Here is a 17,909-nt window from a genome sequence, read left to right on the forward strand (position 1 = left end):
AGACCAATAGAAATTTGACAAAACTGATGTCAGCAGGCAAGAAAAGGTCTGCAGTCTTTTCTTAGATTATTTGTTGCATCATTTAGCCCTACTTAATTCCATCATGCAGTTTCTACCATGAACCCCAAAATAGTGTGTCTTGTATCTTTCCCATATCTTAAACTCTGACAGCATCTGTTTGATTGGTAGATGTCATACAAATTTGAAAACTTTATGAAGCAGTTTTAGAAAGCATATGTAAAGGGATCCATTCAGTTAATATTAGCATGCAAGTTTCTGAGCAGCTCTGGCCCAACAGTATAGCACTAAACAGCTGTCACTGATAACAAATTTTATGAAGATAATCCTGTAGTTTATGTATTACTCATAACCTATTATTAATAACTCGTTTATCTCAATCATTTATTCATTGTTATTACTATACTTATTGTTTCCATGCAACCTGCAAAGTAAATAACCAGACAATGATTGTAACAACAGATGGTCATGTGACATGACATGACCATGGCTGCCCTACAAAATAATGTGCTACCCTCACTTTCAAACTGCAGATAAAGATTATGGTAAATGATATTTCAATTTGATAGGACTTACAGATTAATTACAACACAATTTACCAGACTGTGAGATATTTTTCTCAGAATAATTTCACAGACAACTGTGTCACATAAGTGAAAACTATGTAATGTTTACGTGTATATTTTGCAAATAAAATGTGCTTGCACATTTTGTTTACTGATGGTTACGCATAAGTATACATAAGAGGTTTCCCAAGAATCTCACTAAAAACTAGAGTAATAACTCTTTAACCAGTTCAACAATTTTTTTTTTGTTTTTAATAGAAATTCTTGGGTTTAATTAAATCAATGTTAACATGAAAACCAATAGGTTTAAATACTTACTGTAAGTTATATGTTGCCTAATTTAATAGAATATAATCAATTTTTAAAAATTAATTTTAGAAAAGATACATTTCATAGTGCAAAGAAACAGAAGCTGGAGTAAAACAGCTCCTTTTTTTTAGTCTTCCACGCTTTCTCCTAACTTCCTGTATAAATAGGTCATCTTTTGCTGCCAGTATCAGAGTAATAACTCATACAAGCATATGAAGCAGGTTTGTGTATCTGTCTAAAGGCTAGTTATGTTCTTTTAGTGCTCTTCTTAAACAGGAACAATTCCAAGAAAGATATTCCAAGTAGGCCTGCTGTTTATTATCCCTTGTAACTATTCAGTTTTGAACTTTATATCTCAATCAAGTGCTCACTTGAAATAGCAAAAAATTGTAAGAAGATTTTTTACACACAAATACAGAACGGCAATTTACATGCTGCTTTTTTCAGTAACCGTGCTGAGAAATGGCTCGAGTGCTTAGGTGATTAATGCTATGATTTTCATTAATTACATGAATATAATAAAGCAAAAATAAGTATATTTATTTTGAAATTCCAAGCATGAACATTCTCCCAATCCAAGAGAATAATTCATTTTAGCTAACAAAAGCAAATTAAGCCACTGATGTCAGGGAAGGTTTATTACGGGGCAAAAAATTTATTTTCTGAAGGCTCAAACTCCATAACATTATTCTGGTTTTAATTATGTGGAAATATTGTGACAGCAGTAGGCAGAGTCAGTTCCTCCATGCATAAAAGAAGGAGAATATACATATGCTAATTTTTAAAAAAAACTCAGGTAGCAGAAATATAGGCCATTTAAGGAATGGCAAATATATCCATCTCAGTTAACATTTAGTGAAGATTATTGCTATCACAGATGTTTCTGCTGAAATCCTTCCCAAGCCACAGGGCATTGCCATCAGGTGAGAAAAAGAGAGCAAAGAGAGATTGTAGCAGAGTATGGGGGGCCATCGCTGCTGCTGTCTGGCGAATCTTACTTTTACACCCAATTCAAACCAATCAGAACTGGACTAGTAACAGGCAAAAAACCTAGGAGAATTCTGGCTTAACAAAGTGCTTTACTACAGCTGCAAACCAACAGCATTCATGAGATCTGGAACAGGTCTACAAAACCGAAATGGAATAAATAATAAAAACAAAACAAAACTGCAACAAGCTCTCACCAGGCTTTATGCAGGATAACTGAAATAACTCTTATCACATGCTACATAGACTCTGTCCCTATGTTCATAGCAACCAAAGTCATGCCCATTCTATGCATCTCATGACACTACACCTCTGGAAAGTACAGGTCAAGGGATATGAAATAATCCAACCCTGCCAACAGAGGTATATAAATCACAAGTATACTGTGTTTTATCACCTTAGCTTGAGCTGTAACTACAAGATGTAATTGTACTATAAACTCTGGGCTATTTAGGAAACATCAAGGGCCAACCTCAGTCAAACTGCTCAATAATGACTTACTCTGAGGATCTTAAGATTCATAAACAGTGTATGAAAAGAAAAAGGATTATCAATATTATGTTAAAAGATGGTTTCAAATTTTCTTTCTTTTAGTAATAATTACTAAGGTAGATACTTACAGCTTGACATATAATTGGGTATTTAATGCGATTGATTCCACCAGCAAAAACAGCAAAGGTAAGAGCAGTATGGAAACAAAAGTTGAGAAGCATGTGCCATCCTTTTCTACTTATTCGGATTGTACTGTTGAAAAATAACATTTAAAGATGAAAAAAAAGAAAGCATACCTATTATGAAAATTATACTTTGGAAAAATGATTAATGTGATAGAATTAAATATGCTGATTGAATACTTATTCAGCAATATGCCATTAGAATTGTCTGATTTATACAGCACTGAGGTCAGTAATGGAGGATGTAAAAATGTTTCTACTGGCTTAAAGGTTCCTCCATCAAATCAAACATCTAAAGAAGAGTGATAAAAGCAAAAGGCTTATTGCATAGCTTCAGATATGCAGAACTTTAACAAGACATCTCTAAAGGATTAAATGGTAGCTGAAGATCAGAAGTCATTGCATTAAGTTCACTTAATTAATATTTAGCAGCTTCTACAGTACAATACATTCCTATTCTTTTAAATTGCTAATGGTCTTTAACAGAATAATGTAGTTAAAATGGCATTTCTATAAATCTTTTATATAAAGTAAAACACAAAAGTTTTTTAAAATCAAGAAGACTTAAAAGTCAAAGTTTCTTTTAACCAATGACAGTTGCCAAATATTTCAATGAAATGTCTCTCAGACCCCAGCACCCTCACTACAGCTGTTTGACCACAATGCATCAGACAACAATTTGACAGTGCATGTGGCTTTATATGGAATTGTCAAGTTAGAAACCTTAAGTACTCAGACATTTATACATACATCTCAGGAAAGATACACCTTGGTAAAGGTTGAAGCAACCTTTTTTTTTTTTTTCTTTTTTTTTTTTCTTTGTGACTTCTCTTGTCTAAATCACGTACTACCATCCAGCAGCAATTCAGATCATTTTTCCTTACAGTGTGGGCTAGAAAAACTGCAGTACCTCAGCATAGCTGTGATCATTCTAACATAAGCACTTTAAAATGGAATTCTTACCTGTGATGGACAATGTAGGTGATAATGGAAGCAAACAGGCACAACAACATAACTGCAGTACATGCATATACCACAGGGTGCAGAAACTCCCCTGGGTACTGGGGAAAAGACAGCACTGTCTTAAAATCCTATGGAGAAAACAAAATGATTTAACATTGTTAGGCATGTGTGAAACTCCGAGACTTCATTTCAATATGTCCTGTCATTTCTAGCTGCTTCTTTTCTAGAGCAGGAAAATAAGATGATGAACTTTTTATGCAGACACAGTTCATGAATTTACAATGACATTAGACTGTTCCTTCCTTATCTGCATACACTCTCCAAGACAAAAATTAACCTTTTTGTACAATCAGACTTATCTTAATAAAAAAAAAAAAAAAACAAAAAAAAAACAGATACTGAAAAATATACAGAATATTACATCTTGCAGGTTTTAGAAGTATCTGTTCCTTCAGATAACAAGAACTTCATGCGTGTATTTTACTAGGCTATTAAGTACAAAATATCATGTTACCATAAAGGTCTCTAAATGGTATACGCACAATTTCATAAGAACCTCTCAAGGAAAAGGAAGACCTGAGAATACATCCAAAATGTGCGGTCTCTGTATTCTAATTAAAATATACACTTCTATACTCCCAGTAGATACAACCCCCTCTAACCCAGTGAACTTCATATTTAGTTGCATATACTCCGTGCCTATATCAATTTGAAAACAGTTTGACAGCTATATTAACAGGAAAGTAAAGATCTGTGTGTTCCTTCTCGATCTGCTAGTGCCTACTGACAATTTTTCATGAAAAAAGTAATAGAAAACATTAGTACCTTTGTAACATTGATCATATCATATTTCCATTCTAAAGTAACAGATCTCACAAGTAAGAAATGACGGAAAGCTAGATCTACAGGTGTGATAAATGGAACCAAAAGAAATTTGCTGCAGGATGAATCATCATAGAATGGCCTGGGTTGAAAAGCACCACAATGATCATCTAGATGTACTCTTTTCTACCTTCATACTAACATTCATGAGTGCATGCAATTATTATGTCAGGGGACAAGGCACAGTTCAGATTACATACCTAGTAGTCATTATTCTCCTTTGCAGTAGCTTTAAAGTTCCTAAAAGTGATTGTTCCCATTTCTCTAGTTATGTATTAATTTCAGGCATAAACAGAGCAGCTTACAACATAATAAACAAGACTGTCAAAACGAACAAATAACATAAATAAAATGATGAGCAGGCATCATCATATCCTTTCTCCACAGAGTACCACAGTATTCCTTCAGCTACTGTGTGCCCCAGTTTGAACCCCTCAGTTAAATTTGCACAGTCACTTGTCCTACTCATATATACACTCACAGCTCTGCCTGGTACACCAGTGATCAATGTCAGTGATAGAATCACCAGTCACATACGTATTCTCACCCTGTCTCCTAATATCTCTTGCTATTCTACTACCACTGCAAAAGAGTAAAAGAACTCTCTATTTGGTGATTTTGCCTGCAGAAGAATAAGAGCAATCAGCATCTTTAAGCTAATTTCATTTAAAAATATTAATGTATTATCTCTTTTCTTATCTTACACAAAAAGTAAGCAGTAAAATTTTTGAGTATTATAATATGTTATTGCCAACCCAGAGTATTATTTTCAAGAATTTTGTGTATTGAAAACTGATTTCATTATAGATATAACATATATTCATCTTTTCTGGTTTTTTAGCGATAATTAAATCTTATTGATCTGTCAGACTCCCTTGAGTAATCCTCTGGGGAAAAACAGCATTCAGAATACAAAGTTTTTCAGTACTTTTTTAAAGCACTCCATGCAAAGCAGCATTATCGTACATTATGTTTATCGTACAAAATACAAGTTTTATCGTAGTTTCTGGAGGTGATTGAAAAGATAATACTATTGAAAAATTCAGGAATTATCTACAAAAAAAAAGAATACAAAGTCTCTTAGCTTTACAAAGGAAATGCTGTGAATAAGTACAAATCCAGTAAAATACTGCCTAATGAGACACCATAATTCCTCCACTTTTATAACAAGATGCAAAGCCTACTTCCTTGAGGTGTAAATGCCACCACAGTTCATACGGTACTATAGGAATTAATGACAAAAAGATATTTTATCAACTATTTCATCCAACAATGGGACTTATAAAAATATTAGAGTGCAAATAGGATCATTTCATTTTAATTGAGACTTTATTTAAAAATTGACTAAAACAGACATCTATACTGACAACTTATAACTCAATGTGAAAGTGTTAAGAGGTATAGATAGATTACACACCACAGACAGCTTTCAGGTATCTAATAGTTGTGGTATCTAGTAGTCAGGTATCTAATAGTCTGTGATTCTGTGATTCTGTGAATAGTTGATGCTGAGAAAGCTGAACAGAAGATACAGTGAACTAATACTATCTGGTACTTCTATGAAAACATATGCACTAAAAAGCTAGAAATATAGCTGGTGCTGTACTTTTTTTTAAAAAAAAAACAACATATGCTGATAATATTGTATTTCTTATAACAGTACAAATTCAGAAAGAACAGCCTAATTGGTCTTTGTGTTTAAAGCAGAACACTTGAAACTGTTTCCCAAGGATACTCATAGGTCTCAGAGACTTTGAAACACAGGTGCATTTGAACAACCAGTTACAGCAAGAGTTAGATTCCTAGCTGTGTTTAGATTTCTCATACTTGAGCAAAACAATAGTTAGCAATTATGTACCAGGTCCAATTGGGATGTTTAAGAATATGGAAAGTTATGCAAGGAGCTGGGTCACTATGCAGTGCACTTTGAAAGCAGCAGCTGATATGCTGGAAGGCAGGGTTGCCATTTGCTGAGACCTCAAGAGATGGGAGGAATTGGCTGACAGGAGCATGTGAAGATTAGTAAAAAAAATTACATGAAGTTTTCCATCTTTGAGACAAACTAACACTGCCACTGTACACGCTGGTTGGGAGACAAGTGAATGGAAAGTAGCTTTGCAGTAAAAGGGAATACTAAAGTTTGAAAGCAAGTCAGATGTGAGCCTTTATGTCATGTAATGTTAACCAGTTATTGGACCATGTTACGAAAAGTTACCATCAGCTTTAGGGATGCAATTATTTCTTCTATCCAGAACTTTGAAGCCAAAGCCCATCTAGCTGTCTAGTATGGGGCACCTAAGTACAAGAAAGACACTGAAAAATAGGAAGATGCATATCACAAACAACTCAAACAATAACCAGACTAAATATTTAGATTCTAGTGTTTAACTTGCATTCCCAGTCACTCAAGAGTTTGCCCATTTTACTGAACTCCTCATAGTCTGTATCCCTTTACCCCATACCACAAAGAATGGAAGATCCCATAAGGCAATAGAAAACAAGAGCAAATAGGAAGAAAAAGCATGAGTCAGAGGCCCATTTTGTTATAAAATGAAGGCATCTTGAAGGATTTAAACCTGCATTTTTGTTCCCATTGCCAAGCTACCTTATGTATTTTACAGCAGAAAAATACGTGTTATTCAGAGTAATTTACTAAAAAGCAAATATAATCAAAGAAGAAAAGAGTAAAATATTGCTCCTACCAATATACTAATGCCAAGCCTTTGTACAAAAGATTGGCACATTCAAGAATATTCTGAGAAAGACAGTAATTTATGGGGGGAGTTGGTTTCAGTATCATCCAGTAGGGCTATGCATTGCTGTTTAGTTCAGAAGTACATGCCAGCTGAGGATTTTGACGAAAAATGTGTCTCTCTCTGTCAGGTCTCTGACTGGCAGCAGAGCTTGGAAACCTAGGTCTTTATGCCAGGAAGCATTTTGGGGGGGGGGGGGGGGGGGGGGGGGGATTTTGAAGATGTTCTACACTAAATATTCATTTCATGCCTAGCTGATAAACTTCCTGGATCTCTTTCATAATCTTTGGTAGCGTTACACTCAGCTCAAATCTCTTTTGGAGGTGTAGAAGTAGATGCTTAAAAACAAAATTTTTTAAAACTTAATTTCTAAAACTTCCGATCTTTCAGAGTACCGAACCACTTTTCTACAGCCTGTTATGAGAAATCCTCATGTTTTCTATGGGTCAGATGTAAAATTATTTCAACCTTTTATGTAAAATATCTCCAGCACTTCCCTGTTTCAAGAGTTAATTTCTCAAAAGACTTAGGTTGTTTAACTGGGAGTAATCCTGTAATATGATAGTTTAAAGGACCGTTTTCAGAACTGAGCTTCATGAATAGGCAAAAGAAATTCCACAATTGTCTCCAGTCACACTGAAAATAAAGTTTTTGTGGTACCGCAATCTTTCTAAATTGGAAAGACTTAAAAGATTCAGGAAATGCTACTAAAAAAAAAGAATAAAATCCTTTAACTTCTTTGCCACCATCTCTTGCTTCTTTTCACTTTCTCATTCACACAGCATTTCAAAGATTTGCCCCCAGAATAGTTTCAAATATGTTCTGACTTTGTCAGTTTGATCTCCTCAACCCCAATTATCTCAAATAGCCATTCACTGTGTGCTGCTTTTCCAAAGAATGACTCCTTGTACTTGTAAACAAAACAAAACAAAAACACAGAAAGAGAAATTTAAAAAGAAAGATAACCCACCTGTGTTGTTTGAAAGAAATAGACACAATATAACAATGAAGGAAAGGAATTCATCATTTTATGTTTGTTCAACCTATCTCCAGGTTTACAATTAAAAAATGCTAATAATAATAATCCATGTTATCTTAATTGAGAAGTAGTATACATAGGTTTAAGAATTTTGCTAGTGTTTATTTGTCAGATTTGAGAAAATTACTATTGACAAAGCATTCTTGTCAGGGGAAAAGGATATGTTGTACACAATTACAGTAATACCCATCACTATTGAATTGCCATTCTGTTCTATGAAAAATGAAAGGAAGAACAAAGGACAACGTTTGTCAAAACAAATTTAGCAGATTTTGAAGTTTGATGTTGCTGTTAGATATTTTCATTATCTCCTGCAGAGTTCTACTGTTTTGTCTATAGGGCACTACATTGGTTATAACACATACAGATATTATCTTGAAAAATTAAAATGTTGATGCACAGCTCAGTTCACAAAAGAACATAAATACCAACAATTCATACAGAAATATTTATAATTAGATATACTGAAGCTTCATAACATATAAATTCATGATGTTACTCCAAATCAGCAAGTCATATTGTAAAGATTTATAGTTCACTGCCGCGGAAGGTGCTGGTCACCTCCCTAGTTTTCCACCTACAGGTAACAGAGCTAAAGACAAAATAAGGGACAAGTCTGAACACAAAGTGAATGAAAGGAAAGATAGAAGTAAACTCAGGAGCTTTATTTTACAGTACTTTACTCTTTCCACTAAGACATACCATCCAAAAGTTGACCTCAGAAAGATAATGCTCCACTATATCTGACATTAATAGCTTATTTCCATCCACTGGCCTAACTCAGAGCAGTGTGAAAGTGTGAGACCATTGTGAAGAAAGGAGCTTGTATTTCCTTTCAATTCAACCACCAAACTGCATTCTCTCTCACTGACATTACTTGAACAACTGTCATATAGAGGAATGAAAAAGCTCTCCTCGAATCCTCTCACTTTGAGCATGCTCATGCTTATTAATTATCAATCACAGTTGATAAATCCTCGACTACTGCCTTTCCATAAAAAGACTGCACACAATTTTTAACTCTTTTGTGGGACCTGAGCAGAAACAACTTTTATAAAAGCAGCTCAGTGAACTTTGACTTTCTATTTAAAAAGATGATGAACAGCAACAATGAATCAGAGTATGAGCCATAAAATGGACAGCCAGATTAAATGAGGCTTCTATTTCATCTTGTTCCACAGCAAGATACATTATTCTCATAGCACTGTAAACCTTCAAGTTGCTTTATTGCTGCTCTTCAGTTTACATCTACTATTTCAGCTTACTGCCATTACCCCAAAATGTAATAATCAATTATAAATTTTTACTGTTTAATACATTTGAGAATTAAAGATTAAACAAATAACATTAATCATGACATTGTGGCTAATTCCATCAGCTACACACCATACATTATTTTCAACTTGCTGCCAGTTTGTATTTTAAAATATATTTAGGCACTTGGGTGTAAATTAAGAAGATACACATAGGCACTTTCATATTATAAATTAATAGCTAAGAAGAACACTGAATTTATTTATTTCATCTCTGCTATGAGAATTGAACTGTTCAGAAAAGCATAATCTATATCAAAGGAAACAAACCTTAACTTTATGCCACAAAACACTGATCAACAAATAACACACTTGAATGAAAACAGTTGGACAAATTGAAACTACAAAAGTTTCCAACAACGGTTCAGAAAGACAGCTATCAGGAAAACATTTATATGTACACAGATAGGTGTCTGCACACGTGTACGCACATACAAATTATGTTATATTAGGCATCTTTTCTCTTAAAAGTGACTGTGAAATATGAACTAAGGAACATCATGTTATTTGCTGTCATATCAATTTCAAAGGAAAAGTAAGCCTCAATTCTATTTTCTTGTGTAGAAAGATGTTGAAAAATGAAAGATCTACACAGGAAAAAACGCAAAGTTGAATTATTGTACCAAAAAAACCCACAAGACCTAAACTGAAATACATATCAGATACAAAAGCTGCATTAAAAAGTGTCTTGTCTGCCTTTAAAGTTGCGGAAAACCCAAAATACTACAATTCGTCAGAGAGAAATGTGTATTCAGTTTCAGAAACAAAAAATTAATTGTGACCCCTATGAACACGTACCATTTTTGCAAACAAAATGGAACCATGGAACTGAATGTTTAGAGGCAATTAATAAACATTTAATAACAAATACTTTAAGTTTAAGAACAGGCTGAGCCCAACTAGAGAAGAAGCCATTTTGGGTGTGGCACCTGCAAAGTCAACAGGTGCTTTCTTTAATGAATTTAGGAAAACGCCCTCAAAGCAGAATTGTTTCACATTCAGGGAAATAAGTGGCTGAGTGAAAAAAGGCAACTCCTGGGAGCTGTAGAAAATTAGGTGTATTTGATGTCATCAAATTTCAGGAACAGTTCTTAAATTGTGAGCAAGTCTGTAATGGGTGAAAAAATGTTTAAGTAACTCTGAGAGAAATAGATTCTTACAAAGTGGACGATAATATCTGCATTTAACTCGTGGGTGCTAGAGCTTTGTGCAATGATTGGCTGCCATCTGGGCTCCATCTGACAGCAGCAGATTGGTATTCTCTGCACACGTCCTCGCAATTCCTATCGCCTATGTTTACTGTCCCTTACACATACACACAATACAGTATTTACTCAACTATAAACATTTCTGTAATACACACAAGCAGCATCTATGGTGCAGTCATGCACCAGTGTTTAGGATCAGTCTGGCATTAATAACAAATACCTATTTTTACAACTGGTTTGCATTAAATTATTTAATGGTGCAAATATGTTTTCACCTACATATATTTGAAATCTTTCCTTTTATTGTTTGCTTTTCTTTGTACCCTGAGTAATAACACATACTATAATACTACATGCATAATCTCTCTGCTTTCACGATGGTAACTTTCTGTTAAGCAGAATAGTTAAATAACTGCAATGGGAACGGTAAGTGTGACTAAGAACAGACTAAAGCAGGCTGATGGCTTAGCACTGCACAGAAATATTTTTCTTCATGAGCAGCAATTTAGCATGAGGGCTGTCAGCATCGCTGTACTAACTAAAACTCCTTCAAGATCAACACAGACAGCAGTGTCCTTACTTAGGAGAGCAGAAGATGTTATTCCTTTCCATTTATTAAATGATTCAACATTGCGGTATGCCCACAACTAATTAGTATGATCAACACAGTGCAGGGCAGGAACAAAAGCAGACTGGCCTCTGAGATGTGCTGATGTAAAAGCACACAGGAGTATACATTTTTAAACGCTATCTTATAATTTATAACCAAAACATACTAAACATTCCTTGATGTAATTCTCATTTCTAAGATTGAATATTAATGCCATTTCTGATTAGGCCTGTCTCTGGATAGTAAAGCTGACCAGCAGCTTTTTTCACTTACTAGCAGTTAAATAACTTACTTTCTTTAAGGCTGTCTTATACTAAACGACATAGAAAATAGAAGGTCAGTTATCGGCAAGTAAGAATGATACAGCTACATGTAAAAAGAACACTTACATACAGCAAAATAGAGAGAAATATAGGTACATTTGCTAAGTCATATACTTACCATTAGCACTGCAAAGTTACTGAAGTGTGTACTCTGAATGGTGGTAATATTGCCTGCAGAACTAATTATGTGGCACCCTTCTCCCCACCAGCCTCCATGTCCATCTAGAAGGTCAAAATCCCAGAAGGCTGCAATGGGGTCTATACCCCGGGCAAAGTGCCTTAGCCCTATAGTAAGAGGGCTGGTGAGGTTTCCAAAACTGCACCCATCTGTAAAAGCAACAAACTATATCAGAGAGATGGAATGGAAAACCCTTTACAGTCAAATGTGTAAAGAGATCAGATACAAGAAACTATGGGGAAAAAAAAAAAAAAAAAAAAAAAAAGCAAAAGACATGCACTTTGAATGGTCAAAATCAAAAGCAGATTCATATTCAGAAAAGTTTGCAGTAGTTCAAATAAATCTAAATAACATTTTAGTCTCACGGTGCATTCAAGTGATCTAACCAACCTTCACAAAACTGATTTTTTTTTGTTAAAGATTTTTCAGTTAGAGCCAATGTTAACTAATGCCCATGAAACTGCAAAAATAGCACAGCTTCATCGTGTGATAAATAGCTGAGACAATAATGCACTTTGAAAGTCACATTTAAACGTTTTTAAAATATTAACAGAAATGAGAGCAGTACTCAGAATCAAATAAAAATATTAAAATTGCCTGGGTGAATGATTAATCAAATTAATGACTGACTAGCGTATATGATACATCACACCTAGACAAAAACCTTTAACACCTGTTTTACGTTCATTGTATCAGTAAGTATACTGGTAAGGACTGATACATGCAACAGGGCACTACTCCTTCACAGACAATCTTATTTTTATCAAAGTCTAGCAGGCTAGCATTGAATTTTCATTGCAAAGAGCAGAGTAAAACAAGGTTCCTTCCAATAGCACAGTGCTTTAGGAAAGATGCTTCTGTAACAACACAGTCAAAAAATAGTAACCCCAAATTTGCATTCTAGTCATACAGCAATTGCATTTCTTTATCTGCAGGAGAATTTGAATAAAATCATGCCGACAGGAATAAATTCAAACATTTCAGCTAAAGAGACAGACTGTTCCCAGCTTCTCAGCATACTGTATACTCTACTCCTCTATTCTCTATACAGTCAAGTAAACCTTAGCTTTCAGATTAAAGGAAACAAAGCATAACATTTCCTCACCTATTTTAGCAAAAACAGCTGGTGTGGCAACCGTCCTACGTTTCCCATCATCGGCAAGATTTGATGAGTTTCCTGTGCTGGGAAAGAGTTTTCCATTCCGAAAGACAATAAACTGTAGCTTGCAAGTTGCGTTATCAACAGATTGCCAGGCTGAAGACTGAGAGAAGACAGACTGTGGCAAATGAACTGAAGCTACTGCTACAGCATTCTGTACAATGAGAAAAAAAAAGAAACATTTAAAATGCAAATCACAACAGGGTTGCTTTCATGATGTTTTAAACTCCTGTGCAAGAAATGTATGCTGCCTTCCTTTTCCAACAGACTGGAAGCAACCAAAGAAGCACGAGCTGTAACCATGGGAATAGGATTGGTACAGTGCATATTAAAAGGGAAAACGTTTTGATTGAATGTGTGAGTCTATATGGTCAAGCTCCCTGCTGCAGAGGTGAGAATGGTTCTTACCGTGCCTGCTAGAGGGTCCATCAACACTGCAGATCTGATTTAAAGAGACAACCTCTACCAGGTTTTCTCCTTCATTTAAAACAGAATCAGACAACTAACATTAAAACATTTCTCTGAAAGGGTACTTAAGGAGTATTAAAATAATTTTATTAATACAAATAAAATAAGTCAGCAGAGAACTGGAAATGTGTGTACAGCACATCTTACAAATATATTTTTCTTTTTCTTATATGGAAAATCAGTGAACTCTGTGTTTTATTAACCCAGGATTAAAATTTTTCAAACATTAATATAACAGAAGAAAATAAGAGAGCACTGAGAGAAAATGAATGAAGACTGTCAGATCGCTATAATGGCTTTGCGTCGTGATTGTGTTATACACCCTTTTACAAGCAGATAATTCCCTTACAGCATATTTATAAAACAGACCAAACATTATGTTCTGAGGACTTCACTCATCAAGCATTTCTTTTCCCTTCCCAAGTATAAAACTAATCATTGAAGGGTGAGTTATTTACAAAGACAAACAAATGGTGAGCGATGGGAAAATAAACAGGGAGTCTGTCCTGAGCCTTGAAGTGAAAAGTGTATGTATTTAAAAACAAACAAACTACAAAATGTTCTAATTTGCATTTCCCCCAAGGGCAAAGTATAGCTTCTGTGCACATAATTTACATAGATTATCACATAGTTTACTCACAGTACATGTGCACTACTTCTTTCAGAAGTAAAACCAATATCCTTCACCACAGTGTAAAGAAGCTTGACATTCATATATGTCCGTATGCTGAGAGAAATTCACATGTGAGCGATAAAAGACACAGCGGAGATCAGCACCTAGTCACCATACAGCAAGCATGGGAGAAAAGTGTGAGCAGTCAGTGATGTCACTGGGATGTCTGAGCAAACAGATAAAGGTTTGTATATAATTTTCTTTTTATTATCATATATATTTTGGAAAAGTTTTGCTGTTCTAACAAAAACCCTCTAAAACAATCAGTGTTTTCTTAAGTATTTCAGAGTGGGCAAAGACACTTATTAAAAATAAGCAGGGAAGAAAAAAAAAAGAAGAAGAAGAAAAAGCAATAGCACATTTCTGCATTAGATTTTAAAATGACTGTGAAGGCTTTAATTGGAATTAACTGAGCTAAACATCAAGAACTTGTCCTCAGATTGTTTCCACTGCTTAATTCACTGATTCTAATGCTGTCATAATTGGCTTTGTCTCACGCTTCTGAAAGAGACATATTTCCCTTTATAATATCCCAAAGTATCTGCATAAGCTGAATCTCGGATGATACTATTTTAGCCATAAATTTGTTATTAATAAGTATGTACAGAAATTTATAGCAGTGTCATTTGTCAAAGCCCAAATATCTGCTGACTTATGTGGAGATTTAAAGCAGTGTAAGAGAAAGTATACTGTGATTAACTTTTTATACGATTTTTTTCTTATTTTTCTGTGCTAGAAAAAGCAGCGACATATGAAATTCCACTAATTACTTACTATATACAAAAAGAGAGAGCTAGAAGCATCTGAATAAGCTTACGATAATGAAACCAACAGCTAAAGACACTGGGATAAGTAACAATGTGCCATGACTAGAGAAAATCAGTCCTACAAAAGCCACAGGAACTCAACAGGTTTATAGCATGCTTGCTATGTATTTGTCCTGTTTTGTCTCTATTTTGACTTATTGATACCGAGGAGAGAAAGTAATGACATGGAGTGGTACATGGAGCCTAACCTTGAGACTGGGGAGGGAAAAGAATGGGTTGCTTGCATCTGATACAAAAAAAGATAGCTTCTTTGAATTGCTTGATGCCCAGGTGTGGACCTGGATCAAGGTGTGGATCACCATTCACCTCCTCCCTACTGCTCAGTCTCTACCCACACAGAGTCCTTTAATTAGACAACATAAAAAGCAGGAACTCAATCAGTGGCACAGGTCTCACTGTTGATGGGCTTTGTCTCCTGGGATAAAGCCTAATGCAGTAAAGATGAGGTGTGCACAACCAACTCAGGACTGCAGTGCGCACCTTCCTCAGACCGGCTGAGCAAATCCTACACATACAGCAATGCAATGTTAAATTCATCACATAGCAAAATGTAACACTTACAGAAAATTATTTTCTTCTCAGACCTCAGGAAAGGGTTTCTTCCTATTTACCTCAAAAACAACAACAACAGCAAAAACCCACCAAAACCAAAATGTAACAAGAACATGAAAATCAATTCTGTCCTTACAAGGCTCCCTGGAGTACTGCATATGCCCTCAGCATAAGAAAGCTGTGGAGATGTTGGAGCATGTTCAGAGGATGGACACAAAGATGCTCAGAGGGCTGAAGCACCTCTCCAATGGAGACATGCTGAGGGAGCAACATTTGTTCAGCTTGAAGAAGGGGTTGCAGAGAAATCTCATTGTGGCCTTTCAGTACATGGAAGGAACTTATAAACGGGGAGAGACAAACTTTTCACGTGGTCTGACAGTGATAGGAAAAGGGGGAACAGTTTTAAACTAAGAGAGAGGAGATTTATATTAGATTAGGAGCCAATTCATCACTCAGAGGGAGTGAGGCCCTGGCACTGCTGCCAGAAGTATAGGCGCCCCTTCCCAGAAGGTGCTTAAGACCAGATTGCACAGGGCTCTGGGCCTTGATCTGGTGAGTGGTAATCAACCCACAGCAGGGGGATGGGACTGGATGAGCTATTCTCTGCTTCTATATCATTAACTGTGAATAATCTTATGTAAATAATGTCTACAGTCAATTCCTGGGATATGCTTTAATTGTGAACAGTGCCCTTTGTATATCTGACATTTTAAACAAATTCTTTTGAATGCATATGGTCCAGTGGAGCAATGGGCAAAGGGACAGGGATGTTTCTTCACTGAACAATGTACAACTAAAGTCAAAATATTTCCTCGATATGCAATATTTATGTAAAAATTCATCAAAATTAAACTTCAAAATGGAACTGTCTGCTACACCAATACGTCTGCCAAAAAACTCCTGTGCTAGCATAGTCATGAAAAATGCACACATTGAGGGTGCCCACACATTCACAATGCTGTTTAAAAATATGGATAAATATTTGTGAACAATTTTTACATCTACATGATTTTTTAAAATTTTTTTTAAATTGCTTTACTCATTATTCACAGGAGAAGAATCTGAGCACATATGCAAGCTCTGTTATTGCAAGAGGATGGGTGAAGTCTGACCAGAGCCTCAGTCTTCAACTTCACTAATCTTATGTGTAGTGATGAAAGACTCAGTTAATTACCCTTGCCTCGGTTTCCCTCTCACTTGGTAAAATAATTATATTTCTTTTATTCCCGACTCCAGAAATGAAACATAATATATGAACAGATTACTACTAATACCAAAGACAGTAACATTAAATTTGGAGTGAATCATTGCACTTCAGATGTTTCAAATTCCAAATAAATAATCTTCAAAATTTTATTTGGATTCTGTAGTGCCGTATCACAAAAGAACTGATATGCTGCGGTGTGCTACTGGCAGTATCTCAAGAAGCTGCTTCACCTCTAAAGGGAGAAACAACACTAGAGAAACACTATCAAATGTCTTCATAGGATCTGCAGCTTTGAAATGACAGAGGTCAGCTCTGGCAGTTTATATTTTCCCCAGAAAAGCTTAGAGTTTGTGTCAGCAACTTACCAGTTCAGATTCAGACATTCTCTGAGCATTTTCTAACCAGAATGTCAATAATCCCTTCATGACTTCATTTCACTTTTAGTCTTAATAACTGGATTGGACTGCCAGTCATTATAAAAAGAAATTCTGAATAGTGAAGATTTTTTCTAAGGAAAATCTTTCCTGCTGGAAAATGCCAGTGTTTTAAAATGCAAACTGTCCACAGAGATCCATCAGTTTGTGCAAAAATAATAGAAAACCTCCAGCCAAGGAAAAGTGGGCTTATCAGCAGAAAACCAGCTCTAAGGTTTTTCAGGTGGCTCCATAGAATTCCAGCTCTTGAGACTTCTTGTAATGCAGGAAACTTTCCAAAAAGTGAAAGGGAAGGTTGTTTTCAATACTCCAAATAATAACTGGAAAGTAAATTTTGTAAGAACTTCTGAAATTTCATTTCTTTTTTCCATTTCTGTTCTAAATTTCCTTGTGTGGAATTGTTCAAAATTGATGAACAGAAACAGCAAGTATGATTCAACATGAATCAAAAAGTTTAAAATTTGAATGGAAAGCCTTATTCCAATGACAAAATGGACCCCAGGATATTGAGAGCTACAGACTCTTGGCATTTCTGCAGCTCATGCATGTGTGACCCTTATTAAAAAACATTTTAAAGGAAAAATGAAAGATTAAAAGTGAAGTTTTTCCCCAAGCAATTTTTTCTGGTCTGCAGTCCATTCCTTATAATCAATGCAAACATTTACAAGGCGTTTTTAAGTGTTTAGGAAAGACAGCCTCTTGCCCTAGGTGTCTTTATGATATGTCGGCCCTTCCAGTTTCATGATCATTCAAAGAGAACTGCTCC

General features: G+C 35.3%; 1 protein-coding gene across 4 annotated transcripts in view; it reads right to left on the minus strand.

The window, feature by feature from the left end:
* Positions 1 to 17,909, minus strand: part of LOC107316088 (adhesion G protein-coupled receptor A2) — a 247,657-nt gene that overhangs the window by 37,221 nt on the left and 192,527 nt on the right. For all 4 annotated transcript variants that reach the window (XR_014948908.1, XM_015867228.3, XM_085555213.1 and 1 more), the window contains 4 exons: positions 12,929 to 13,136; positions 11,764 to 11,972; positions 3,518 to 3,645; positions 2,501 to 2,624 (listed from right to left, as the gene is read on the minus strand). Coding sequence is in view for 3 of the 4 variants with exons in the window: in XM_015867228.3 (XP_015722714.2) it covers positions 2,501 to 2,624; positions 3,518 to 3,645; positions 11,764 to 11,972; positions 12,929 to 13,136 (669 nt within the window). In the remaining variant the exon portion in view is untranslated. The remainder of the gene's footprint in view (positions 1 to 2,500; positions 2,625 to 3,517; positions 3,646 to 11,763; positions 11,973 to 12,928; positions 13,137 to 17,909) is intronic.

Source organism: Coturnix japonica, chromosome 8 (genome assembly GCF_054131305.1).
Source record: "Coturnix japonica strain WE chromosome 8, WE-NBRP24, whole genome shotgun sequence".
Taxonomy (NCBI): Eukaryota; Metazoa; Chordata; class Aves; order Galliformes; family Phasianidae; genus Coturnix; species Coturnix japonica.